The sequence below is a fragment of the Grammomys surdaster genome, unplaced genomic scaffold (assembly GCF_004785775.1).
Source record: "Grammomys surdaster isolate TR1022 unplaced genomic scaffold, NIH_TR_1.0 128, whole genome shotgun sequence".
Classification (NCBI taxonomy): Eukaryota; Metazoa; Chordata; class Mammalia; order Rodentia; family Muridae; genus Grammomys; species Grammomys surdaster.
In genome coordinates this window covers 6,462,671-6,489,178 of record NW_021604586.1, presented here as the reverse complement: position 1 = coordinate 6,489,178, position 26,508 = coordinate 6,462,671, and the positions used below count along the sequence as shown (strand labels likewise).

Sequence of the window (26,508 nt, the reverse complement as noted above, 5' to 3'; positions counted from 1 at the left end):
CTGAGACAGCCTAGGTCCCAGGAATACACAATGAATGACCTAGTACTTCTGACCTGTCTGTCCTGAGTGGCTTCTCCAGGTGGCAGCTGTCCCCATTCCTAGACCCACTGAGGCCATGTGGGACATAATCTGGTCCAAGCTTGAGCTGAAGGTAAAAATCAGCCTGCATTTCTCTGGTAGGGAGGCCCATTGATGCTGTTTCTCCCTGGGAGGGGAGGGTGTGGTTAAGATGGAGCTCCACCCTCTAGGGTGGGGTTGGCAGGGAGGTTAGCCACTCTGGACACTGGGCACAGGGACCCTATGGAGCTGACACTGAGGCCCCAGGAGACCCCCAGGGGATGTCTGCTGCTGGCTTCACCACCAGGAATTAGATTAGTTTTCCATAAAAACAGGATGTGGCCGCAGGAGGACTGCCCGCCCGTCATTTTTCTCACTCCTTTTTCCAGGAACTGAACATATAGCCCTTGGCCGGCTCTGTCCCTGTCCCCACCCTGCCTGCTTGTGCAGGGAACAGCCCACACTCTGCTCTTAAGTGGCTTCTTAATCGGCTCCTCTTGCTGGCCAGGGGAGCCCATTGCTTCTTCTGGAGCCAGTAAGCCTCTGTGGGGATAATCTGGCAGTGTTCAAGGGCCAGACAGGGTATAGCGTGGGAGGAAGGTTTGGATCACAGGGGGTGACTGACCTTGTGCCCTGGCCCCAGGACACATCACTGGGCATAGAATTAGGGTTCTTGGGTCCCTCCTGTGAGCCTCTGCTCTAGAGGTCATGGACTTAAGAGAATCAATGCCTACTGTAAGCTGCTGGGGGTATGTTGAGGAAGAGTCTCCAGGCTGTGGCCTGAACCTGGGGAAAGTTACAGAAAGTGATGTATGCAGTCTCCCATCCGTTTGAAGGGAGCATGGGGCGAGTTGGGTTCTGTTCCGTGCGTGGCTAGTAAGTCCCAGGAGAGAAGCCAGTGGGAGCTGAGCTCCAGTGAGTTCTTCACCCTACTCCCGACTCCTGCAGGGTGGGAGCAAGGTCCCTGGGGTTAAAGGTGGCTTAGTGGTACATTTCTAGATAGCTCTGTTCCCTCCTGGTATGGCTCATCCTCATGGGTGGAGACAGCAGTAGTTCCCCCCTCCTAGGTATCCCAGGTTGGTCCTATGAGTGCAGGACCGGCTGGATCCCAGGCTCAGAGTTAGTAATGTTGCTTTGAGGCTCTGAGATTTGAGGGAGGGGCGGAGCCTCCCGGGAAGTAGAATGGCAACCAGCATTTAGCACCTCAGTATATCCTCCAGGGGGTGCTGATCAGAGCCAGAGAGCGCCTCTGTCGCTGTGGAGGACTGGGCCACTCATGAGTCTCCTCCCTGGCAAGTCTGGGGCTCTGTATTCCAGTCTCGGAATGGCTGCTGAGGGTTGGACAGCATAGGTCTCCTGCCAGGCTCTGCTGGGTCCCTCCTCAGGCCAGGAATCCAACTGTTTTCATCTGTTTCAGTCCCAAACCTCCGGCAGCCACAGGCCTGGAATACCCTTGACACTGACCCTGGGTAAAGCGCATTGCTGAAGCAATTCCCTGGAAGGGTTCTTGGGAGGGAAGAGGACTATGAGACCCAGGTGGAGAGATCCGGTTTCAGTTGGTTCTGATGGGGAAAGGCAAGGTAGCAGGAAGTGTGTCCCCGGTCCCTTTCCCTCTTAAGACCACAGAATATGCTGAGAGTTGGTCAAGGGCCTTTCACGGAGGGGGGGGGAAACTGAGGCTTGCTGGGCCCAGGTCTCCAGCTTTCCGTCAGTGGGCATCTATGCACGCACCCATGTGTTGGGGTGGGACCAGGCATGGCCACCAGCCTGGTGGTTAGAGCTGACATTGTTGATTTTCCCTTTGTCACTTGCTTCCACAGCACGTGTGGAGCCCAGCACTTGACCACCCTGCCTGTGGCCACAGCTGTTGAGAACAGACTTTGGCTCTAGGCTTCTTTCTGGCTGGCTGGTACTGCTCCTCCCTCCCCCCCAACCCCGTGAGGTCATGTTGGGATGCTGAGGCTAAAGAGGGGTCACATCCTGCCGAGTTTCAGACAGGGGTGTTCCATCTGTCTGTATCTGTCTCTCTGTCCGTCCATCCGTCCATCTTCTGTCATGATCATTTGCTCGTCTGTCGTCTCTATGCTCACCATCTATCGTCTCTTTATAGTTATGTCATCTGCCCATCTGTCCTGTGCTGCCACTTACCAAGGTGTGGCTGGGAGAAGAGGGACCAGATGCCACCCTGCTGCTGAAGACACAGAGGTGATATATGCAGAGGCTTAGGCTGAGAAAGGACACCCAGTCGGGAAACTCCCCCTACCTGGCTGCTTCTCGGGACAGTGACTATTCCCTGCTGTGTTAGCATCAAGATGCAGTTGGGTGACATTCTTCCTAGGTACCAGGGAGGCCCTGGAGAGCTGGATAGCCTATGACCAGGACCTGGACAGCTTACATAAGGGCCAAGAGGTGTTACGGTAAATCACAGGATGGTGGTCGGAGTCAGTACATAACCTAGAGTCTCAGCCAAAGCCACATGGGAATGTGGGGGTGATTGGAGCTGTTTAGGCCAGGTACCCGCATCTACCAGGAAAGCTATGAGTGGTGGCCAGAGGGCTTCCAGGTACCAGAGCTCTTGTGGAGCCCACTACCTTTCTAGGACAAAATGATACGGATTATTGCTAGTGGAGTTAATCAGGCCATGGTCTCTGCATCCTTTTAGCAGCTGTGGTTCAGCACAACTTGCTGTGGGATGTTCTACTAATAGTGTGCATTTATACAGGTTCTAGCCGGCACAGCTGGTTGGCTAGAGGTGCAGCTTGTACCTTGTCTCTCTTCCTCAAGGGAGCCCTGATGTCTACTGTTACAGGAAGGGTACCCCAGGACTAGACTGAATGTGGTGACTTGAATGAGAATGGCCCTTACAGACTCGTGTATTTGAATACTCGGTCCCTAGTTGGTGGAAGTGTTTGGGAAGGATTAGGAGGTGTGGCCTTGTTGAAGAGGGTGTGTCACTGGGGGGTGGGTTTTGAGGTTTCAAAGGGCTATTCCCAGTCAGCTGTCTGCCTCGTGCTTGCAGATCAGATGTAAATGGGTAGCGTCATACCTGCCTGCCTGCCTTCCTGTTACCATGTTCCTTGCTATCTATGATGGTCGTGGACTCTAACCCTCTGAGAGTAAGCCTCAGTAAACTCTTCCTTCTATACGTTGCCTTGGTCACGGTGTCCCACAGCAACAGCACACTGACTGAGACCTTAAGATTCCGCATTTCCATGGGCTCTCATGTGAGGCTGAAGGCATGGCTGGAAACCCCACCTTGAGGACTTGTGTTCTCCACGATGGATGACACTTAACCTGGACATAGCAAAACAGATAGTGGGCCATGTGCCCAGTGAGGGATCCTGTTCTGTGCCCAACACCCAGGGCCTCATGGCAGCTCCTGCCCTGTCAGTGTACATGAAGCTCCCCCCCTACCCCCCGCTGAAGCCCACAGTCCAGGCCCACCCTCCCGCTGTGTCTAGCTCTAGTGCCCCCAGGGGACTCATCCTGACTGATGCTTCTTATAGGTGCTGGTTTATTGTCCACTGTGGCTCTGGGAAACCATGGACTTCTAAATGTGGGTCTTGGCCCTCCTTGTCAACCCCCTGCCCCCTCTTGCCCAGGCTGGGTTCCTCTGTGTAGCTCACTCTATAGACCAGGCTGGCCTTGAACCCAGATTTGCCTATCTCTGCCTCCCAAGTGCTGGGATTAAAGGTGTGCACCACCACACCTGGCTGCCTTATTCCTTATTACTCTGTAACCACATGACCCATTGGGCATCTCCTGTGTTGTTGGGCCTCATATCTGCAAATTCTGCGTGTGTAGACCTCAGGTCTCCTTCCTCTGCTCTGAGGTCATGGTAATTGCCTCTCTACTAAACTGTACAGACTGTTTTTGTTGTCGTTATTCCTGAACAACTCAGTCTAATGATTGTGATCATTTACGTCTTGTTAGGTATTGTGAGTTATTTAGAGTACTGGAGAAGGGAAGATGGCCGTAGGCTCTGTGCAAACATTTTATTAAAGGGGCATGAACTTCATGGTCTGTGCATTCAAGGGTCCCAGAACCAGTCTGTCCTGGGTACTGAGGTTACCAATATTAGGTTTTTTTTTTTGGGGGGGGGGACAGGGTCTTACTTTGTATTTCAAGCTTGCTTGGCACTTTCCATGTAGACTAGGCTAGCTTTAAACTCACAACAATCCTCCTGCCTCAGTGTCTCTAGTGCCAACATGACAGGTGTGCACAGCCACACCTGATCTGTCTTTATGGAAGATCTGGATCTCATACTGACCCATATATGGTCTAATGTTCTTCCTGCTGTTCTTCAAGCTCCCTCGGGGCTGCAGGTATCTGGAGTTACAGCTGTGGACATTCTTTTGTGACTTTCACAGCCTGGGCCTGAGCATTGCAGGTGGGCAAGTGTCCTTTCTGGAAGGGAAGGGGGCAGCTGGTCTTGTCTGAGGCCAGAGAAGTTTCACTAGTGCAGTTCTGATGGACACTGTTTAGTGTCAGTCTCAGGGAGGTTTCCGCTATGAGAATTGTGGGACCCAGACTTGTGTCACCACCTCAGACTATGAGTATGGAGGTATGGTGACAGAGGAACTAATCTGGCTCAGAGAGGTCCAGGCAGCCGGGCACTGCAGAGTGTTGTCTAAGTTTCTTCAGCCTCCCCACCCTTCTCAGGTACCCTGCTTAGTTGGCAGTGAGGAATTCTGCCTTCTGGCAGCTTGGAATTCTGGGGGCAGTGCCTCCAGGTCAGAAGCTGTGTTGTTTACTCAGAGCGAAAGGCCAGCCCTTCCATGCTAATCAGTGTGGTTCAAGAGGCTTCTGGAATGTGCTGTCCACTCTGTAGGGAAATTGCCTGTGGTAACCTATTCCCTGCCCAGCAAGTGAACATGGGTGGAAGGGCTGGGGGGAGGGTGCTTAGTGCTTTATCCAGGAGACGGCCCCCCAACACTTGTCCAGGAGAGCACCCCCTCCCTTGGAGAGAAGAGACGAGGCCAGAGCTGTCTTTCCCAGGTTATAGAGACTCAGGGACTCACCCGGAATTTGGAGCCTGCCCTGCTCACCAAGGAGCCTCTTCCAAGCTTGGGCTTTGGGCTGGCAGTCACTAAAGCCCCCGAGTGGCCTGGAAGCCAACTGTGCTGGCTTCATCCTGTTGACTGCAACTTCCCAGCTGGACACCGGGCAGGTTCGAATCATAACCTGGAACTCCGGTGACATCAAGTCCCACACACATACTCAGGTCCTGGGGCAGGGTCTATGGCCAGCCTGTTTCTGTTTGCCTCTTTCTTGGCACCCTCTGTGGCACTCTCAAATGGCTGTAGTTGGAGAGTTGTGGAATTGCAATTGACCACTGACAGCACTCACCTGGGGCTGTGTGACCGTCCACTGGGGTGTGTATAGTGGGGTCTCAGGGTCTCTGTTCCTAGGAAAGAGCCCAAGGCATCTGCGTGCTTGTTGCCAGTGGACTGAGAAACTGATCATGCCCTGGCCAGGTTCTTTTGCTTTGCTTGTTTTACGTAGTGTCTGGAGGAGTAGGTGAAGCTATGGATGGGCCATACCCACAGTGCCTCAGTTTCCCCCATCTGACAGATGGTGGGCATTAGGTAGGGAAGGGGAGACTCTACCTAGGAAAGCCTTCTGTGGATTGCTAGGTCCTCCCTGTGTAAGCCATATGGTCTCTTTGCAGCTCAGTCCTGAGCCATGCACAGCTCGGCTGGGAGGCCCAGATACACTTTTTATTCCAGGTAGCGGGCACCCTTGTCCCTGGTCTTGAGTAGCGACGATCGTGACGATCTGGGAAGGGGTGACTTGTGGTCAGGCGAGGGAACTGGGCAGGGCCGATCCTTGTGAAGGCTCTGAGCGGCTCACCAGGCTTGTTCCAGGCTCTGGAGAGCTCACAGTGTATTAAGAGAAGAACTCACAGGCTGAAGCTAAATTTGTCAGTGGCACACAGTGTACAGGGGCCAGCAGCAGCAGTCCCTTCCGAGCTAGGCTTCCTGCTGAGGCCAAAGACCCCTGATCTCCAAATGGCCTGTGAGGAGGGTGTTACCTTCAGGAGGGACAGTTCTGCAGGCCAACTCGCTCCCCAATGGGATAGGGACTATTCTGGACCCATGTACTTCCTGGGGCCCTGCCCATGCACTACCCTGCCTGTTTACCTGTGACAGCCAGTAGAGATGGCTGCAGATAGGTCTGGCTTCCTCCCTCCAGGGACGAGTGGGTGGGAACGGCTGATACGGAATGGGGCCCACCCTGTACCCTGAGTTCTCTCCTCTTTTGTTGATAGTTGTCGACTGTGGGTAGGTCAGCTTGGGGTGGCCCCAGTCTCGAACCTCCAAGGGACCAGTGTGGAGTAGAGACTGTACCTCTGTATGATGGGCAGTGTGGGTTGTTGGGGGAGAGGCTGTGACAGGGTCCCCAGTTAGTTAGCTGACTAACTGGGACCAACCCAGCTTCTGCTGGGAAGGGAAACTGCCATGGTTAGATTGAGTTTCTCCTCACGTCTTCTCTGGTCTCTGGCTGTCCTGAGAAGTTTGGGATGGGAGGTGAACAGCCCTCTGCCAGCCTGTCTGTGCTGCCGTCATGCCAGCATGCCGGCAGTAGCCGTGTCATCCTCGATCTCTTTGTCTGATGCAGCCCTGCTTGAGAGCGAGGGCTCCGCACCAAGCCGTTTCCTGCTGGTCCTCTGTGCAACCACCTCCTTCAGCACCTCTGATCTGCTCTCCTGGGAGTGGGTGCCGGGGAGTTGCCCCAAGTTAGTGACTAGCTGAGAGGCAGGTAACCACGGTGCCTTGCGGGCCACATCCTGCTCGCTGGGCAGTGGGCATCCCTCCCACCTCCTCCAGGTGTGTCCTATCCAGCTGTACCTACTGTTTGTTTGTTTGTTTGCTACCTGTATAACCTACCTCATCTCAGCCCGTCTCCTCTTGTTCTGCAACTTCCTCAAAGTATCACTGTAGGCTGAGGGAAACATGAAAGTTGGCTAGCTGTTCAGATGGGAGTGTGTGACCGTGTGCCCCTGGCTCCTCTTACGTGGTGTATTATGGCTACCAGGCCACCCTCGGTGTTGGCCATTTAACTGTGGTGCAGAGAGAGTGAGCCGGGAGCCGGGATGACTGGACCTGCCCCACACAGGTCAGCTGAGCCGTGAAACCACAGTTCCCAGACATCACACTAATTAAACCCCCAACACTACAGTAATTAAATGCCCCAAGAGCTCCCAGAGCCCCAGGCAGTTTGGCCATCTTCCAAGTAGGTAACGTGATGTTCCTGTGCCTCTCTCTCCCAACCCTGGCTGCTCAGGCTGGGGCAGCTCCCAACTTGACCCCTCTCCTCCATCAGCCAGGACCGGTCCACATGCTCTCCTGACGTTGCTGTGTCTGATTCCCGCCACTGGCATGAGTTTCTCTCCAGCAAAAGGAAAAGTCCTAATATGTTTAGAGCTCTGTTTTCCTCAATGTGCTTTGAAACTGTCCCTGCACCTCAGGTAGGCTTTGGAGCCTGAAGAGGTGTCAGCTGGGCATTCTCAACCCCTTTGTAGTCCCTGTCTCCAGCAGATCAGGAGTGACTCGGAGAAGGGGCCAGCCAGATTGGATGTATCTATAAACAGTCTGTAGCCAGCGCTGAAGTTACCAAGGGCCTGAAGTCCCTGCTACAGTGGGTGGGCGGGGCTTTAGTGCAGAACGTGAAGCCTGGGTCCCTTGGGCTTCTCATGGAGAGCTCACATGACTGCCAGGCTCAGTGTCTACTCAGGACTATAGAGGTGACAAGTGAGGACAGCTTCAAATGAACAAAGAAGTTGCACATTAGGCCTGACCCTCTTTCCTGTTGGCTGTACCTGGAACTGATCTCAGGCGCTAAGATATCCACCCACACAGCTCAGGCTAACCCAGTCTGTGAGCCTGAGTCCCAAGACTTAGGGATATGTCCGGGCAGCTGGCTTCCTCATGTGCCCTCAGCTGACTGTACCAACCCTCTTCTTCCAGGAAGGGGGATTGACCAGAGCCTTCTGGGCCTGGTTTGTCTTACGTTTTTGTTTTCAGCCTCCCTGGGGGTGGCACGTGTGACCACTGGGCTTCACTGCCACCGAAGCTTAATGCAGCTCCAGCAAAGGACTAGAGGAGCTGACCTAGCTGCTGCTTGGATCCTTGGCCACTCAAGTCCTCCTCCTTCCTCTTCCTCCTCTGCCTGGCTCCACCCACTGGAAACCTCACACAGAAGTGTTTATAGTTGCAGCCCAGGCCAAATAAGGCAGGCAGACACCCGGAATCCCAAGGGGTTGCAGGGAGCAGCTAGGGTGTGGCTCAAGACCCTCCCTCCCCCACCCCCCACCCCCCACCCCCAGTCCTACAGCTGTCCTGCTCAGCAGCTGTTATCTGGTCCCTCCCTTGTGCTTCATGTAACCAACTGGCAGAAGGGAGTGTGTATATATGTGTGTGTGTGTGTGTATGTATATATACATATACATCATATACATATGCATGATGAGTACACTGTAACTGTCTTCAGACACACCAGAAGAGGGCACCAGATCCCATTACAGATGGTTGTGAGCCACCATGTGGTTGCTGGGAATTGAACTCAGGACCTCTGGAAGAGCAGTCAGTGTTCTTATTTGTTTTGTTTTTTGTTTTTTTGAGACAGGATTTCTCCGTGTAGCCCTGGCTGTCCTAGAACTCACTCTGTAGACCAGGCTGGCCTCAAACTCAGAAATCCGCCTGTCTCTGCCTCCCAAGTGCTGGGATTAAAGGCGTGCGATACCACTGCCTGGCACAGTCAGCACTCTTAACTGCTGAGCCATCTCTCCAGCCCCAGAAGGCAGGATCTAACAGGGTGCTTTCCTAGATCTGAAGATCTGGGTTCTAGTGTGGTTAATATACTCATGTATTTTGTGGTACTGGATGGTTGACCCTAGAGCTTCAGACATGCTAGGCCTGGTCTGAGGCACTAGGCCTCATCTCCAGTCGCTGTCCTTGAATTCCCTAGGTAACTGAGGTTGACCTCACCGGATCCCCCACCCACTGGATCCTCTGGTCCTGACATCCCAAGTGCTTAGAGTATAGGCATGCACTGACACGCCTGGCCTCTAGGTTTTTTATTTTGAGATAAGGTCTTGCTGAGTATCCCAGATCAGACTGGAATTTGTGATCCCCCTGCCTCAGCATCCTATGTAGCTGAGATCCCAGGACTGAGCCACCAGGCCCAACTAGGAGTCTAATCTGGTAGCCTCTGTTTGCTCTGGGAGGGGGATACCTTGTGACCCTCCCTGCCCTTCACTTCTGTGAAGGACAGACAGGGGCAGATGCCCCAGCCTGACCATATAGTTCACGTACTAACCACTCTGGTAACCTGTGGCAGCATTCTTTTTATGAGAAATGGAGACGTCAAATTCAAACTTTTAAAAACATTGCATTTATTTTAACTTTATCATGTGTGAATGTTTAGGTGTGTGGCATGGATGTGTCACAGCGTGGTTGTGGTTGTGGAGGTCCGAGGACAGATTCTGAGAGTTAATTCTCTCGCTGTGTGCAACCTGGGGATCAAGCTCAGGGTTGGCCTTTACCCACAGGACCTCTTACAAGCCCCGAGTACTGTGCCTTAGTTATGGTTTTTATTGCTGTGATGAAACACTATGACCCAAAAGCAAGCTGAGGAGGAAAGGGTTTATCCAGTTTACACTTTGAGCACCGGAGGAGTTCAGGATAGGAACTCAAGCAGGACAGGAACCTGGAGCAGGAGCTGATACAGAGGCCGTGGATGGTGCTGCTTACTAGCTTGTTCCCCATGGCTCATTCAGCCTGCTTTCTTATAGAACCCAGGACTACCCGCCTAGGGATAGCACTGCCCACAGTGGGCTGGGCCCTCCCCTGATTGAAAAAATCCCCTGCAGTTGGATCTCATGGAGACATTTCTTCAACTGAGGCTCCTTCCTCTATGATGACTCTTGTGTCAAGTGGACACACAAAAGCAGCCGGTTCAGAGAGGTACTCGTGAGGTGACTCTAGGCCCCCTCACACAGAGATCGTGTAGACCCTCAGAGCCCCCCTATTTCCTTACAAAGATCAGGTACATGGGCAGGGCAGTTTCTTGGTTACATTTGTTTATTTTCAATAAAAGTTCTTATTATTTTAAATGTATAGATGTGTTGCCTGCCTATATATCTGTGCACCAAGTGCATGTCTGTTGCCTGCTGAGGCCAGAAGAGGGCATCAGATCCTCTGGAACTGGAGTTACAGGGTTGTGAACCACCATGTGGGTGCTGAGAATTGAACCTGGGTCTTCTGGAAAAGCAGCCAGTGCTCTTAATTGCTGAGCCATTTCTCCAACCTCTGGCTTACTTTTATAGTGTTTGTTTGTTTGCTTGTTTGCTTGGTTGCTTTTTAGATTTATTTATTTTATGTATATGAGTACGTTGTCACTGTTACACCAGAAGAGGGCGTCAGATCCCATTACAGATGGTTGTGAGCCACCATGTGGTTGCAGGGAATTGAACCCAGGACCTCTGGAAGAGCAGCCAGTGCTCTTAACCGTTGAGCCATCTCTCCAGCCCCTGCTTTTATTTTTTACATAAAGGAATCAGTGGGTAAACACTGACACTCACTGTGACACTGTGACACTCACTGCGTCTACATCTTTTTTTTTTCTTTTTAAAAGATTTATCTATTTATTTAACATGCATTGATGTTTTGCCTCTATGTGTGACTGTGTGAAGATGTTGCGTCCCCTGGAACTGAAGGGAAAGAAAATAGTAAGCTGGCATGTGGGTGCTGGGAATTGAACCCAGATCCTATAGAGGAGCAACCAGTACTCTTAACCCCCAAACCATCTCTCCAGCCCCATGTCTGTATCTTTTGTTCAGAAGTATGTGTCACCTCTCGGGTGCTATATCTAGTGTGCCTGCAGGAGCTCCATAGATGGGGACAGTTGGGACTCTTGAGGTACAGCTGAGCAATCTGAGATAGGCTGGACTTGTCTGTGGTTGTCAAACAGCTGGGAGGTATCCAGGCGCCCTGCGGGATCAGTGTTGCAGGGCATGTCCCAGTATCTGTGGGGGTCCCTGGTGCTGTACCCCACATGGACTCATACTGGTGGACACGAAAGCTATTGCTGAAACTGTTACTCTGGTTGCCAGGCTTGTCACCTCTTGTAGGTCCACAGCTCTGTTCCTCCAGGACACCGTGGACGGGTGACAGAGAGCTGTTTGTTTTCAGAATGCTGTCCCCTGCAAAGGCTGGAGGAGAACCAGTCGTGTGGGAGCTTCTGTAGGCCAGTGTGGTGGATGCCAGGCTCAGTGAACCACGTGATAGATGGCAGGAGAGAAAGTGGCCAGGGTCCTGTCCCAGCCACGGGTGAATCACAGATAGCACAATGGCTAGGAGAATGGCAGAAAGCTCGCAAGGCTAGGTGGTCACATGAGAGCCTACAATAAGGATCTTAAATGGTAGGGAAGAAATCAGGCCTGCACCTGTCTTGGATCTGTGGGCACCATGTCCCTTGACTGACATTGGGACAATGCCTGGGTAGGCACCTGGGTTACAGACATGAGACCAAGGGTGGTGGAGTGGTCATTTCCCTGTCCCTTCCTCCCCATCCCACCTTGCTGGAAATAGAGATGGTTGGGCTAGCTGAGCAGACCTCCATAAGGTATCTCCTGGGGTTGGCTGGACTCTGTGACACTCACATGGAGCAGCTCTAGACTTCCCTGCTTCCAAGACCATCTGCGGGCATAGGGCGAGGCGGACCAAAGTCACTTATGTCCTAGACTCACCCAAAACCCCCTGCTTTTACTCATCCTTCCTGTCCCTGGGTTGGGCACACAGTTCCAGGTTTAGAACCTGGCCCCCATTTTTGTTTGTTTGTTTGTTTTTTGTTTTGACACCAGTCTTTTGGTGCTTTTTACAGAGGAGAAAGAAGGAAGGGCAAGTTTTCCGTTGGGTCCTCCAGGCCTTCTCTCCATTCCTCTTCTGGGATCTCTTCCTATCCCCTTGTTCTGAATGCTGCCCCTCGGCTGTGCCCAGCATGTGCCATATCCTCACCTCCACACTGAGGGGCCCCACCAAGCCCTCACCCTATGCTGCAGGCGGCAGTGGTCATCAGTGATCGGAGCCCTCCCTGGTGGCTGGAATTAATTTAGACACAGTCCCATTCATCCCAAAGACACATGCTGGGCTCCTGGGCCTCGGTGGCCCCTCACCTCACATTGCTGTAGTCACAGCTCACATGGGGGTTCCCTCTCTCCTGTCCCAGAACTCTGCTTGGCTTCTGTGGGTTTGAATTGAAAATCCTAGTCTTTCCTGAGTCCCGAAAGATCCTTTGCCTGTCTCAATTCTTTCTTTTTGTTTTGTTTTGTTTGTTTTTTTTGAGACAGGGTTTCTCTGTGTAGCCCTGGCTGTCCTGGAACTCACTCTGTAGACCAGGCTGGCCTCAAACTCAGAAACCCACCTGCCTCTGCCTCCCAAGAGCTGGGATTAAAGGCGTGTGCCACCACCGCCCGGCATCTCAATTCTTTCTTACAAGTGCACATAAATCACACCAGGGACAGGGACTCACCTCAGGGCACTTACCACAGTCACTGGTGACTAGGCATTCCATGGTGCATTGTGTAGGCAGGTGCCCAGTGCCTGAGAGCAGAACTATACGTAATCGTCATGATCTATCAGCTGCTCGGCTCCGATGGTGGTCAGCGCTGGCCATTGATGTGACCAGGACCCTGGTCAGGTGGACTCTGGGACATAGAGATTGCTTCCTCTGACCCCTGTCTCTGATCCCTGAAAAACCAAGTTTTCGGGGACACTTGTGAGAGTAATACCCACCCCCAGGACTGTGCCAGACATTGGGCTGCATGTGGCATTGTCCGGGCCTCTGTGTAATGGCATGGGACAGGGCAGATGCTGCCCTTCCGAGAAGTAGTCTTCTGAGGATGTAGGCTACTCCTGGGCTCCAAATACACCTTGCTGAGCCTGACCTAGCCTGAGCCTGGCAACTATGGCCTCTCTAGACAGCCAGCTCATCTGTGGGACCCAGGTGGAGTCTCTACTCCACTGGATAAGGCTGCTGCCCCAAAGGACTCCAGATTCTGCTCCGCCTTGCTGCTCTTTGCTACACACCACTTCCTCCAGGACTGAGACTGTGGCTGCCCCAGAGTCCCAAACAGGCCCTGCCCTGCCCTGCCCTGCCCTGCCCTGCCCTGCCCTGCTCTGCCCTAGAGATGGGTTGCAGTCCTTTGGGTTAGCCTGGTTCCTCTTGGTGGGGCCTCTGCCCAGCTGTCCCTGTTCACCCAGGACTTTCTTTTGGCCTAGAGATACTCTCCTCCCATGGTGCACTCTGTTTCCTTCTCAGACTCAGGTAGCCTAGAGGCTGGGAGGGCAGGTCATCTATACCTTTTGCAGACAGGAGTGACAAGGGTGGGGTGTGGGATTATATGAGACCCTCAACCTTGTGTCTCTGCTGGGCCGAGGTGAAGTGTGTCTGCTCCTCACCGGGTCTTCCCAGGAAGAGACCATGCTGTTTCCACAAAGGAAGCTTGTCTCTGCTTGGACCGGTCAGCCTCCTGTGTTCTGTCCCTGTTGTTACAACCCTCTAAAGGATCCCGTCATCTTGAGCATACACTGCCTCCCTGTAGCTTTCCTTCTGTCTGTCCAGCACTGGCTGTGGCAGGGGAAGCTCCCTGTAGATCCGCCTTGTGCTTCAGACCTATTTCCAGAGCCATTTACAAATGAGTCTGGCATTTCCCTTGGGGTCACCGTAAGGCTTCTGTGACCAGAGACATGTAATATAGGAGTAGCTTGCTCAGAGAGCCTCTGGAGTGGTGAATCCAGCAGGCCCAGGGGATTCTCATCTCCTGCCTAGACCCTAGGCCAGGCTGGGGGATCTTGAGTAGCTAAGGTCTCAGTCACAGCCCTATCTATCTGCAGGCCTGACTTCATGCGGGCGGTGGGAGGAGGGGTGGTAACAAGCCTTCTGTGTGGTGTACTCTAAAAGTTCTGTGTGGTCCTGTTACCCGTAAGCCTCCCTCCCTGACCCAGTTCCCACCATGAGCAAACGTTGCTCTGCTCTGGGTCACTTGGAGTCTAGGGGAGCCACCCTGTGGGCTTCATTACCCCCAGCCATGGCTTGAGGACCCCAGAGTGGATGTTAGCAAGGGTCTTCGGCTTTGTGCTGAAGGGTGAGGATCTATAAAGAGTTAAGTATATGCTGGCCTGCAAGGGGCCCTTCCTGCCTCTGTCTGTCCTATTGTTGCTGGCTCAGGAAAGGCCTGTTTCCTGTGAAATCACAGGCTTTGCCCAGCTGCTCCATCAGAGCAGGCTGAGGCTCTGCCCTCTTTTAGGAATGTCTTTGTCCCCCATGACCCCTCAGGCAGTTAGGTTGCCGCTAACCTCCAAGGACAAAGGCAAGCCCGTCCCCTCCAGGCTGCTTGCGATGAGTGATACCTCACCTCTGTCCTCACACAGCTGAAGTCATGGTTATGACTGTCACATCAGTGTGCTTCAAGCAATACCCCACCAGGACCTGGGGAGCATCTGGAAACCCTGGCATCCCAATGTTGACTCTTAGTATTATTTCCCTCTCTTCCCAGAAGGCAAGAGCTGTACTGCTGACCAGGCGGGGCTCGCTCTTCTGTCTGGCTTTTTGCTCTTGAGGCATGATAATCTTGGGAGGAATGAATGATGGCTGGAAATGAGACCCTGGAGTGTCAGGTTGTGCCTCTGAGCCTGTTTCCTTGGGTAGAGTGTTTGTATCTGGATAGAGTCTTTATCTGTACAGTGATGGGGTAGCTCTACACTGAGGGGCAGGAAGGAAGGAAGGAAAAGAGGCAGGAGAAAGAGTAGGCTTGTGCACTGGACTTGTGTATCTCCCCAGCTGACCTGTGTGTCTGAGGCAGGGCAGGGTGTTACCCTCATCTCTGTCCCTGGTGTGTCACTTGCATTTCCTACCTTTGGCACGTATTTAGGGTTCTCCTGGCCCCACCTGGGGTTGGGAATATGGGGAGGTCAGGCCTCAAGCTCCGAGGCCCACATTACATTTCCTTGTTGCCAGGAAGCCAGGCACGGAAGATTCCACCCCCTGCCATCTTGAGTCTCTGGCTTCTGGAACCCTTCTCCGATTTTGGGCACCGTTCGTTTATTTATTCCGGTAAATCATGTCCACGAGGTTTACCATCTTAATCTATTTTTGATAGTGTGGTGGCATTAGGCACATCCTCATATGTCACTAATGGTCACCTCAGGACCATCTCATTTTTCCTGACTGAAACTTGATAGCAGTTAAACTTTAGCCTTGGGGTTGGAGAGATGGCTCAGAGGTTAAGAACTCTGACTGCTCTTCCAAAGGTCCTGAGTTCAATTCCCAGCAACCACATGGTGGCTCACAGCCATCTGTAATGGGATCCGGTGCCCTCTTCTGGTGTGCATGAAGACAGCTACACTGTACTCATATACATGAAATAAATAATTCTTAAAAAAAAAATGTTAGCCCCCTCCCTACCATACACAAAGAGCCTCAGGGTCTGAATTTTAAGTTTGCCAAGCAGGCTGTAGGATAAATCACCTGTCCCTGTTCCCCAGGGTCTGTGTTGGCCGCCCTTCATGGGCTGTGCTTGTGGAGGTCAAGAATCTTCCTCAATTGTGTCACACGTTATTTTGGAGTTCATCAGTTGTCTTGATTGGCCAGCAAGCTCTGGGGATCCACCTGTCACTGTTTCCACAACCCCCCCTCATGGCGTTAGAGGTGCACGCTACCTACCACACGCAGCATACCTGCACCAATCTACCGTTCATAATCTACGTGTGCATATGTGTGTGAACACAGGTACATGCATGCCACAGCGTGCTCGTGAAAGTCAAAGGGCAAGCTTGGGTGTTGGTCCTCACCTCTTACCTTGTCTGGCACAGGTTTTCTCTGTTAATCCCTGCTGCTTTTACGAGGCTAGCTGGCCTGGCCACTTCTGGCCAGTCTCCTCTCTCTCCCTCCCATCTCCCGGTACAGGCAAGCTGGGATTGCAGGAACATGTAGTTCTGCATCTGGCTTTTCCACAATTCTGTGGATCCAAACTCGGGTCATCAGGCTTCTGTGGCAAAGCCACCGAGATGCAACCTTAGCTTGGCTTTTCATCTTTTTATGTGGGTTCTGGTGATCTGAATGTAGGTCCCTGTGCTCAGGTGGCACGTCCTCTCGGTTCCCGTCACGGACTTTTGATCACCGCCCCTCACGTACTTGGACTTGTTCAGTGCTGGCATTCCTGGCATATGAGATCAAACCAGTGTCTTCAGAGGCAAGACCTGTCACATCAGGGATGGTAGATGGAGAAAGCTCTCTGGGGCCCGTGGATGAATGGACTGGTGGGTAGGCGGCTGGATAGACAGGTGGACAGGATCGATGAACCAATGGACACAGCTGGGTAGGCAGCTACCTGACTGGAAGCAGCCTCCGGCTGGCATGGGGGAGAGTGCTGCCTCTGTGACACTGGGCTGGACTGAGAAGTGAGGCCCTGGAAAGCAGAGGGATTTTGGAAAGCTTTGCCACAAATGCACTTCCCTCCTGTCTCTTGGGCCAGAGAAGATCGATTAAAAAAAAAAAAAAGTATCATTGTTAAAAACTTGAGATTTGATTTGGGAGCTGAGCCTTCCATGGTAGCCATTGTATGTCAGGAGGAAGACAGCACCCTGACTCCAGGGAGTACCTTAGGAGGCAAGAGTAGTGTGACCGTGGTCAACAGCACCCCTCAACACACACACACACACACACCAGGCTCCTTTAAAGGAGCAGCAGGAGCCCTTGGAAGTTTGGTTACGTCTCGTGTCTACTGTGATCCTGGAAGAAGACTGTGTCGGGGGCTTTGAAAAGGGCACAAGCTGAATTCAGATGGAGTCACCCACCCAAAGTGGGCAGTGCCATCTGAAGAGGTGACCTGTTCCGCTTAGGTTTGGTTTTGTTTTTTGTTTTGGGCACTGGCAATATTATAAAAAATTTTTAATAAAATTTATAAAAAATATTATGAAATTTTTTTTAATGTACTGTGTACTCTGGGTCTCTGCCACTTCCTTCCAGGGAAGTCTATCTCTGTAGCCAATTTCTGGCCCCCAGTTCAGATCTACCCTGGCTGTCCAGGTCTGTTGTTGGGCTCGTGGTTCTCATACTTGGGGAGGTTGAGTAAAAGATGCCTACTCTCAGTGGGACAGTAAAGTGGCGTTGACACTGCTGGCCACAGAAAGTCCAGTCTTGGGATTGCTTTGTCCAGGAGGGAATTGGAGTTGCTGATGCACCCTGGCTCCTAGTTCATGTTCTGCTAACCCTACCCGTCTACGGCAGTCTAGGGCAGTTTCTTTTCTTTTCTTTTTTTCTTTTTTTTTTTTTTTTTTTTTTGGTTTTTCGAGACAGGGTTTTTCTGTATAGCCCTGGCTGTCCTGGAACTCACTCTGTAGACCAGGCTAGCCTCGAACTCAGAAATCCGCCTGCCTCTGCCTCCCAAGTGCTGGGATTAAAGGTGTGCACCACCACCGCCTGGCTAGGGCAGTTTCTATAAATAGCAATTGCCTGTGGTGTGGGCAGCAAGGAGACGGCTTGTAGTAAGTGGTACTGTGTGTGACTGGGCTCTCTTACACAGCATGTAGAGCCTCTTTGGCCTGGTTCCGTTTGTACCCCCATAGCACAGGTAGAAATGGCTGGATCTGAGGTCCGCATAGGGTCCCAGAACCTTCTCTCCTGGAAAACCCTGTGTTTCTGGGAAGAAACTTGCTCATTTGACAAGTGGCCAGCCATGTTATCTGCCTCTGCTTCAGGTCCTTTGGCCTCCGTGGCAGACTTCACCAGGACAGCGTAGGGCAGCAGAGTATCAGGGAAGTTCCCAGAGGGAAGCTGTGCTGTATGCTGGCACAGGTAGGGTGGTGCAAAGCCAGGTTCAGAACCGCAACTTTCCATCAGTGACTCAGAGCTCGGTCCCAGTGACTCCCCACACAGTAGTTTGTGAAACCATTTCTTAGTTGAGCTGCCTGCCAATCAATAAACGAAATTTCAAACAGAAGGAAAAGCAAGTTGAGGAGTGGGCACCAGAGCCCTTCGTGGGTAGGATTATGCCAAGTGGCCAGACCCTTGTGTGTATCCATGTATTAGTACATGGATTGCTTTGGGAGAGTCCTGGGGTATCATGGAACCTGGGATCTGGTGACAGGAACATGGATTTTCTGTCTGTGGTGCACAAGCCATATGTACACAGGCCTACAAGGGTGAGGAGGGGGCACTGAGGGTTACTGCCCCCTAACCCCCTCAGGTGAGGGCTGCCCCTATTGTTGGTGTACTAACCATTTGTCTCTCCTCTAGCCTCCCTGTTACGATTCAATGCTCTCTCGCTGGTCTATTTGCTGTTTCTGCTGCTGCTGCCCTGGCTACCAGGCCCCTCAAGACACAACATACCAGGTAAGGGGCAGGATCAGGGGGTGGGGATAGAACCCAGCTCCTTGGGGGACTCTGACTGCAGGGGAGGGGGCTGGGTATTTGGATAGGTACTCTACAGCCACAGACTTACCTCAGTTTCTGCAGCCTGGGTAACTCCTCCGGGGTCTCAGGGTTCCTTCAGTGCACACTTGTAGCTAGTTCAGTTTTTTTCTTCCTGCTAGTTGTTTGTTGCAGGCAGTTCTATTGTCCTTGAAGGTGATGGGGACGGGTGGTTTGTGGATCCCCATTTGCCACTGAGTGTCCCTCTGAGGGCAGAGGGAATCAGCGGGTTCTAGTTGTCCCATGCAGGTAGAAGGTTTAGGGATCTCCACTGTGGTCCATTCCTTCTTCTAGGTAAGTTACCAGGACCGACCCATATTGTTCTGCCTGGAGAGGCTCTGGCCAGCTTGTCTCTGTCACCCTATAAAGCCAGGTCCTACCTTGGACCACTTTGCTATGTAAGGAATTGGGTTTCATCAGGAGCTGAGCTGGGCAGGGGTATGTTTCACTGTTTCCGGCCTTCCAAACAATAGATGATATGCAGGCCAGCCCCAGCGTTGTGTTCATATGTGGGGGTGGACAGTGATACCATAGCAAAGTAGGGAAAGGCTGGGCCACAGCTCTCCACGTAGGATGATGTGGGAAGTGTCTTCAAAGCCCAGGCAGCTGAGGTAGTGCCCTCAGAGGGGCAGGACATCCTGAAACCCTTCGTCCTAGGGCTCTGGTCACCTTTGCTGTAGGTGCCTAGAGTCTGTTGTGTTGTGTTCGGTACGTGTTCAATGACCCATTCCCAAGTGTACCCGCACTCCTAAAGTAGAGAAGGCTCTCTGTTTTCTTCTGGGTTTGTGGAGTTCAGATCTGCATGGCAGTGACCTGGGGAAAATTAGCATTGAAGTGAGAGACCCTTGCCCCAGGAGACATTACAAGTGTCACAGTATCTGAGGGTCAGCAAAGGTCAGAGCTGGGACTGATGTGACGGCCTGGGACCTAGGAAGGCACTTACAGCCTTGGCACTACCCTCAGAGCTGGATTCAGCATGTGTGGGCCTCAGTGAGAGTGGACTTCCTGTATCAAGTCACTCTACCGAGAGCCACACCCACTGGCTCATGGGGCTGCAGTCAGGTTGTGAGCCCAGTTGTGCCTTTTCAGAGGGCTTCAGGCAGGGATCCGCTTCTTGGCTCTTCTTTTGGGGCATCTTTGGGTCATGACACCTTCTACCTCAAAGCCGCGATGGCTGACTGAATCCTCTTAGCATCCCATGGCTCTGTAGCTCCCGTCACTGCTAATGCTCTGTGATGACAGCCACTGGTGCTTCAGGACAGACTCCCCTTGTTGTTAGCTGTGACATCAGACCCACCACTCTGCCTTGGTCTCTTTGCCATGTGAGTCACATGTGCATGGGGGCAGAGATTGGGCAGGGCTGCCTTTGGGTTCACCGTTCTGCCAAGCATAGCAGGGAGGTTGCCCAGCCTGGTGTGCTTTGGAACCAGAAGGTTTTAGAGGATGGGTAAGATCTGGGGATGCAGGGACAGATATTTAAGGAGTTCAGCCTGAACGGTGTGCTGGGAGCCACCAGGCCCTGAGCCAGACACTGGGCCCCTCTGAGACACACAGCCTAGGCACTGAGTCCTTTCTCCTGTGTTGAGCCTCTGGCGAAGGTCTGGCTTCCATACTTTGCTCACCACAGAGCCCAGGCCCTCTGTCTCTATGTCCTCTTTGGAAACAGCTTGTCTCAAGACTGTTTCATGCCCTGCAAACAGCTGGAAACACTCCCGATCACCCGTGGGAGGCACAGACTCCCAGCCAGGCAGGACGGATGCCTCATGAAGGAGACTTGGAAAGCAGGGTGGGAAGTCTTTCCCTCTCGACCCTCCAGCTCTCTGTCTGTCCAGCCTCAGAGGCCCTTCAGGGACATGATGCTGCCTGGTTTTTCCGGGTGTGAGAGGAAAATGTGAGGCCCGACGGTGCAGAATGGAGCACCCTGTGTGCGTTTATGATTTGTGCAGCTGCTGCCCTGGCACTGGCTCCTGGAAGGTCTGACACTGCTGGGCCCTGTTCCCCACGTAGGCGGCTGCCTGATTCTCAGAGGCTTGGGCCTAAGCTGGGCTACACAGGAAAGAGATGCTGGACCAGCTTAGGGCTGGGTATCCCAGGTAGGACAAGGCAGGACAGGACAGAGTTGGGATGTATCAGAACCCAAGGTGTGTGGGATCTGCTCTCAGCCATCTGCTTGTAATTTAGAGCTAGGAAGCGGACTCCCTGCCCTAGCAGAGTTTACCTCCCAGGCTGCCCCTGATCTTTGACCCCCCCCCCCCCTCATTCATTACTCTCCCTGAGGGGCCCTGCTTCAGTCTTAGCCTCTCCAGTTTCTTGGTCTCTCTCTCTCTCTCTCTCTCTCTCTCTCTCTCTCTCTCTCTCTCTCTCACACACACACACACACACACACACACACACACACACACACATGCTGTTCCAGTGTAGACTTTATCCTTTCTTTTGGATGCATAGTCTCCCTAGCTCAGCTCTGGAAAGCTACAAAACCCACTTGCTCTGCTGAGCCGAGCCCCGTTCTGCAGGCATTTCACAGACATCTCTTCGGCTCTTAACTGTTAGGTGCTATGTGACTGGGAGAGGGATAGCGGGGTGGTGAATAGTTGATTGGTAGGTAACTGGATGACACTGGGGTTCTAGGCCTGTGAGTGGACTGCCTTCCCTCTCAGGACAGACACCTGGACTCTGGGATGCTAGGTTACAGCTGGCTTTTTGTTCTCTGGGTTTTATCTGTTCTTTGCTCCAGAGTAGATGGGAGAAGCCTTCCCCAGCTTCTCCTTGCTGCGTGAACCTCAGCTCAGACTCTCGGGGTGATTCCCCACGCTCTCCTCTCTTCATCCTGTCAGAGTGTGGAGTCAGATGTACAGAAGACATTTCCTTCCCTCCCTAGAACCGTAGACAGCACACCCTGGAGAATGGAGCCCCATTCTGCACACATTAGAAGGACAGACAGTATTTGCCAACAGCTCATGAGATATTGTTGAGGGATACCTGTTTAGGGGCCGGGAGTGCTCAAGAGTCCAGCCTGCGGGAGGCCCAGGGAGGGCTGTGGTCACTGGGGGTGGGGCATGAAGGTGGAAAGGAGGCAAGAACACGGGGAAGCAGAGGAGAGAGTGAGAAGCACCTCTGAGCCTGTGGAGTTCCAGCAGGGTCAAGGCCACAGGTCTGGTGACAGGTCTGCTGCTCTCTCTGCTGTTAGAATGTCTCCACCCCTAGCTCACTCCCCATTTTTTCTAGGGAGTACCTGTAATAGTGCAAACTTTTACCAGTAGCTATTTGTTGCTGTGGTAAGCCCTTGCTCGTCTGAATGGTACAGGGGTATCGTATCGTGTGTCCTAGTGTGAGATGACAGTTCCTTCTTTGAAGTTGTGTTCCTTCTATCAAGCTGATGGGTCAAGGCCCAGACAGTGGTAGGAAAGCAAGGTAGCCAGGGACAAAGGTGGCTGTCATTCCAGGGCCTTGGGTAAGCCCGGCTAAGCCCAATGCACTCTCTTCCCCATGACAGGGGAGTGGCTGGAAGTAGTCAGGCCGGTAAAGGAGGTCCTGCCTGGAAATGAGCCAGGCGTGGTGTGGTAGGAAACTCAGGGCTTTGAAGATTCTGGGCCCATGGAGGCACCGGGGTCTGTGCAGGGCTGAGGGTGAGACTGGATGCTGACAGCGAGTCTGGGGAGTGGCTGAGCCTAGGAGCTTGTCTGTGTCATGGAGCCGCCACTTACTCCCAGATCAGATGGGGAGGGTTACTGCTACCTCACAGTGGTAACCAGCTCTAGCAAGAATCAAGCAAGGACTGACTCTTGGGTGCAAGTGGAGATTCTCAAGGCTCAGCAGGAGCCCCTGCCCAGCTGGGTGGCGGAGGGGGTGGTAATGATGTGCTCTTTCCAGGGTTGTCCACCCTGCCATCTCCAGAAGTCAGGGTTATTCTAGAGGTCAGGGTTTACTCTGTAGAGCCTGCCACTACTGAGACAGCTCCCTCTCTCCTGGTGCTCCTTGCTGTGCTAGGCGTCCTCACTGTACTTCAGTGTTTACCGTGACCCAGGAAGACTCTCCAGAGACCCGCTGCCTTCTAACTTCCACGGGACCTTCTCATAGGCTCTTCCACAGTGGAGATGGCCTACCACCCTCCAACACAAGCCTTCTGCCCTCACTCAGATCTGTCCTGACGTGCCCTCTCTGTGACTATAGCTGTGGCTCTCAGTGGTGACTGTTTCCGAGGAGGACCGTGTCCTTTAGAACAGGTCTCCACAGTGCATCGTTCATAGCTGGGACGGCCAGCATTGAGCTCCTATTCTGCTCATGCACCTGTCTCGCCAAGCACTCGGGACCTACCTCAGGGTTCTTCTGGCAGGAACCAGCCAAACCTTTACCTCTCAATGTCACTGGAGCAAGGGTCCTCCAGCCCTGATGTCAGGTTGTTCTTGAAGCTAATCTCATCCTATGGTCAGGCTTGTCTCTTCTTCGTTCTCTGATACCCCTTCCAGAGGTTGGGCACTGGAGAATACCCAGACCACAGCTGGAGCATCATCCTCTGGTTCCCAAGGCTTATTTAGCTCAGGGAGCCAGGGAGCCAGGGTACCTGTGGCTGAGTGCTAGAACCTTCTGGGGTGGGATCTTCAGGGAAGAAAAAAAAGGAGTGGGTGTCACCAATGAAGCTAGCCCAGCAGAGACCAAGGTCAGTTCTGAATCTATTCCATGCATCTGGATTGTGCCTGGGAAACTTCACAGGGCAGACACTGGCAGCAGTAGACCCGGGAAGAGAGGACAGCGTGATGCTTTGGGGCTGCTCTGTGGGAGAGACCTGTGGCTCTGAGGTTTTCAATGATGATGATGGCCTCAGTAGCCTTGTGGTCTGATTTGACAGGGCTGCTGCAGTGGGTTGACCACTAACAGGCAAAGAGCTAGAGGCTAGCCCCAGAGGCTAGTCTCTGTATAGGCCTCAGAGGGCAGACACAAGGACCAGGGCCCTATGTCATCCCTGACCAAGCTATGGCCACCTAGCCTGGTCTGCAGCCAAGGCCTCCCTGCTGGGTAGGCTAGATGGGGTGGTTGGAGGTAGATAGAACGTGGCTGTAGACCATTCTTAGTGTGAATATATAGCCCGCCAAGCACGGCGTGTCCCTGTGTGACAAGGGTCCCATGGTTTGATGGCTGACTCCTGGCTGGTGTCTTTCCCATGAAGTGATTACGGGAACAAGATCTTAGAGGGATGCTACTCGGCGGGGCCTGAGGTGGGGGCTCTATCCTGTTTGCCATGGCTTTGTGTGACTGTCGGTGCTGGAAGCTCCTGCCCTCCAACACTCCAGATGGAGGCAGCTGGCAATGGGCAGCCACTTTTTGGAGGTATTTCCCCCCCCCCCCCCGCCCAGGCCCCTTCTCTGGAGTACCGCCCTCCTCACGACTTCACTTACAGCCTCCATGCAAGGGCAGGTGAGCATAGCTGTGGTCGATAATGGCTTCCTGTTTTTCTGTTTGCTTCTCCTCATTCCCAAGACCTAACAGTGATATCACCATCTGGTAACTAAATAAGAAAGTTCAATTGTCTCTCCTGTTCAGGGGGCTTAGACAGTGTTGGTCTTTGGGAAGCAGGATGTGTCTACACGTACCAGGATAGGAGAGAGCAAGGCCAATGTAGCGTCTGGGCCAGAGTTGCTCCCTAAACTTCCCTAAACAGTCTCTGGCAGTCCCGTCCCCATTCCGGGCTGACATTGTGAAACCAGAGTCACAACAGTGCCCAACAACCAGGCACCAGTAGGTGTCTCCGGGAGGGAACAAGCACCCCCTAGGGTCACTGTCTTCACCGGAGGCTTCTGCTGCCTCCTGGAAGGCGCTGAGTCCTGGTTCCGCACTGAGTGTGTGTCTCAGGCACATGGACAGGGCACGGGTCTACCTGGGGGCTGTCCGTGTAAGCAGTCTCCCACTGATCTGTGATCTGGCCATTCCGTCACAGGTCACACAGGTTGTCTGCTTCGAGCACTACTCTGCCTCAGCCTCCTCTTCCTGGTGGCCCACCTTGCCTTCCAGATATGCCTACACACCATGCCGAACCTGGACCACCTTCTGGGACAAAATTGTAAGTGATCGAGGAGCACCTGGGGGTGAGGTGGGGGACATGAGGACAGCAGTCCTGGGATAGAGGGGATGAGGGTGCCAGCTGGGAACCTCAGGCCTCCGGCCTCATTGGGCCACCATGCCTCACCCAGGCTTCACCCAATATGGGCTGCGCTCAGGTGCCTGACCATGATTTATGTGTGACCCAGATAGCCTACCCCGCATGCTCCTGACAGTGATGTGGTCAGTGGGGCCAGGCCAGTCCCAGAATGACATCAGGTGGAACAGCCTCAGGGCTTCTGGGTCCACCTGTCAACATCTTCCTCCTGTGCCTGCCTGGAGCTTAGCCATGTATCTGTGTAACACCAGGAGTCCTCGGTGTCCCTGTCCGTCCTTCGTGTCCCTGCCCTTGTACAGTGTCTCCAGTGGGCACCTGCCTTCTAGTCAGGCAGGGGCTGATACCAGCACCCCAGCTTTATGTGTAGAAGACCTGGGCTTCAGGTCTCTACCACTTCGGAGCCCAGTCCAGCTTCCTAGCCCATTTCCAGCCCCGCTTGCCTGAGGGACTTCCTGCTGTCCTGCCACTTACAGCCAACGGACAGCATGAGTCTACCTGGCTGCCTTCAGTTCCTCTGTCTGTAAAGATGGCATTTCCAGCCAGGCATGGCACTTGGGAGGTAGAAGCATGAGGATCGCTTTGAGTTCGAGGCCAGCCTGGTCTACATAGCAATTTCCAGACAGGATTATAATAGAGAGACACTGTGAAGAAAAAAAAAGACATATTCAGCATTCCTGAATCACTGATACTCTCTCCTACATGAGATCCCTAGTAGCCTGCAGGGTCCCTGGGCCTCACAGGAATAACCACTGGGCACCCTGCCTGGCCTGGAACCTCCTTCCTCAAGCCCTTTCTCTACAGGCAGCCTTTGGGTGAAGGTGTCTCAACACATAGGGGTTACAAGGTAAGATCTCCATTCCCTCCGCACTCCCGTTCCCCCCCTTTCTGAGTTTCTGAATCCTAAAGATGGCCTCACATCTCCTCACCCCCCACTCTCTGCTCTCCCTGCCCTTCACAGGCTAGACCTGAAGGACGTCTTTAACACCACCAGGCTAGTGGCTCCTGACCTGGGAGTGCTGGTAGCGTCCTCCCTTTGCCTTGGCCTCTGTGGACGCCTCACAAGGAAAGCACGGCAGAGTCAGCGCACCCAGGAGCTGGTAAGGGGCTGCAGCAGCCAAAATGGGGTGAGGGCAAGTCCCACACTGAACGTTTTAGATGTATTTTATTTCTCTTGTTTTGTTTTATTTTGTTTGGTTTGGTTTGGTTGAGACAGGGTTTCTCTGTGTAACAGAACCCCGGGTGTCCTAGAATTCATTTTATAGACCAGGCTAGCCTCAAACTCACAGAGATCTGTCCACTTCTGCCTACCGAGTGCTGCGATTAAAGGTGTGCACCTGCCACCACTGCCCGGCGTCAGTTTTGATTTCAATACATGTAGACTTTTAAAGTTAAGTTTGGAGGCTATTTACATATAGCAAAAGGGGTGTGAAGAGGAGTGTGGGAGAGGAGCCTGTGTTCTGGTACATTCTCCTGCTCTCAGTCTTCTGGCTCTGTCCACTGGAAGCCTGCTCTGCAGGACCCCAGTTTTTTGTTTTGTTTTAAAGATTTATTTATCTTATTTATATGAGTACACTGTAGCTATCTTCAGACACACACCAGAAGAGTACATCAGATCCCATTACAGATGGTTGTGAGCCATCATGTGGTTGCTGGGAATTGAACTCGGGACCTCTAGAAGAGCAGTCAGTGCTCTTAACCACTGAGCCATCTCTCCAGCCCAGGACCCCAGTTCTTAAACACCAGAAACCCCAGTGGATCTGTGCACTGAGAACTGTCACTTGTGGGCAGCAGCCAAGCTGAAGTACACCAAGCTGGGTTAGGAT

The 26,508-nt window shown here is 52.9% G+C and overlaps 1 protein-coding gene across 2 annotated transcripts in view; it reads left to right on the top strand.

Moving 5' to 3' along the window:
• Window positions 1-26,508, top strand: part of Piezo1 (piezo type mechanosensitive ion channel component 1) — a 66,319-nt gene that overhangs the window by 18,596 nt on the left and 21,215 nt on the right. For both annotated transcript variants that reach the window (XM_028752539.1, XM_028752530.1), the window contains exons 2-5: window positions 18,358-18,453; window positions 24,467-24,589; window positions 25,487-25,529; window positions 25,644-25,782. In XM_028752539.1, coding sequence (XP_028608372.1) covers window positions 18,358-18,453; window positions 24,467-24,589; window positions 25,487-25,529; window positions 25,644-25,782 — 401 coding nt within the window. The remainder of the gene's footprint in view (window positions 1-18,357; window positions 18,454-24,466; window positions 24,590-25,486; window positions 25,530-25,643; window positions 25,783-26,508) is intronic.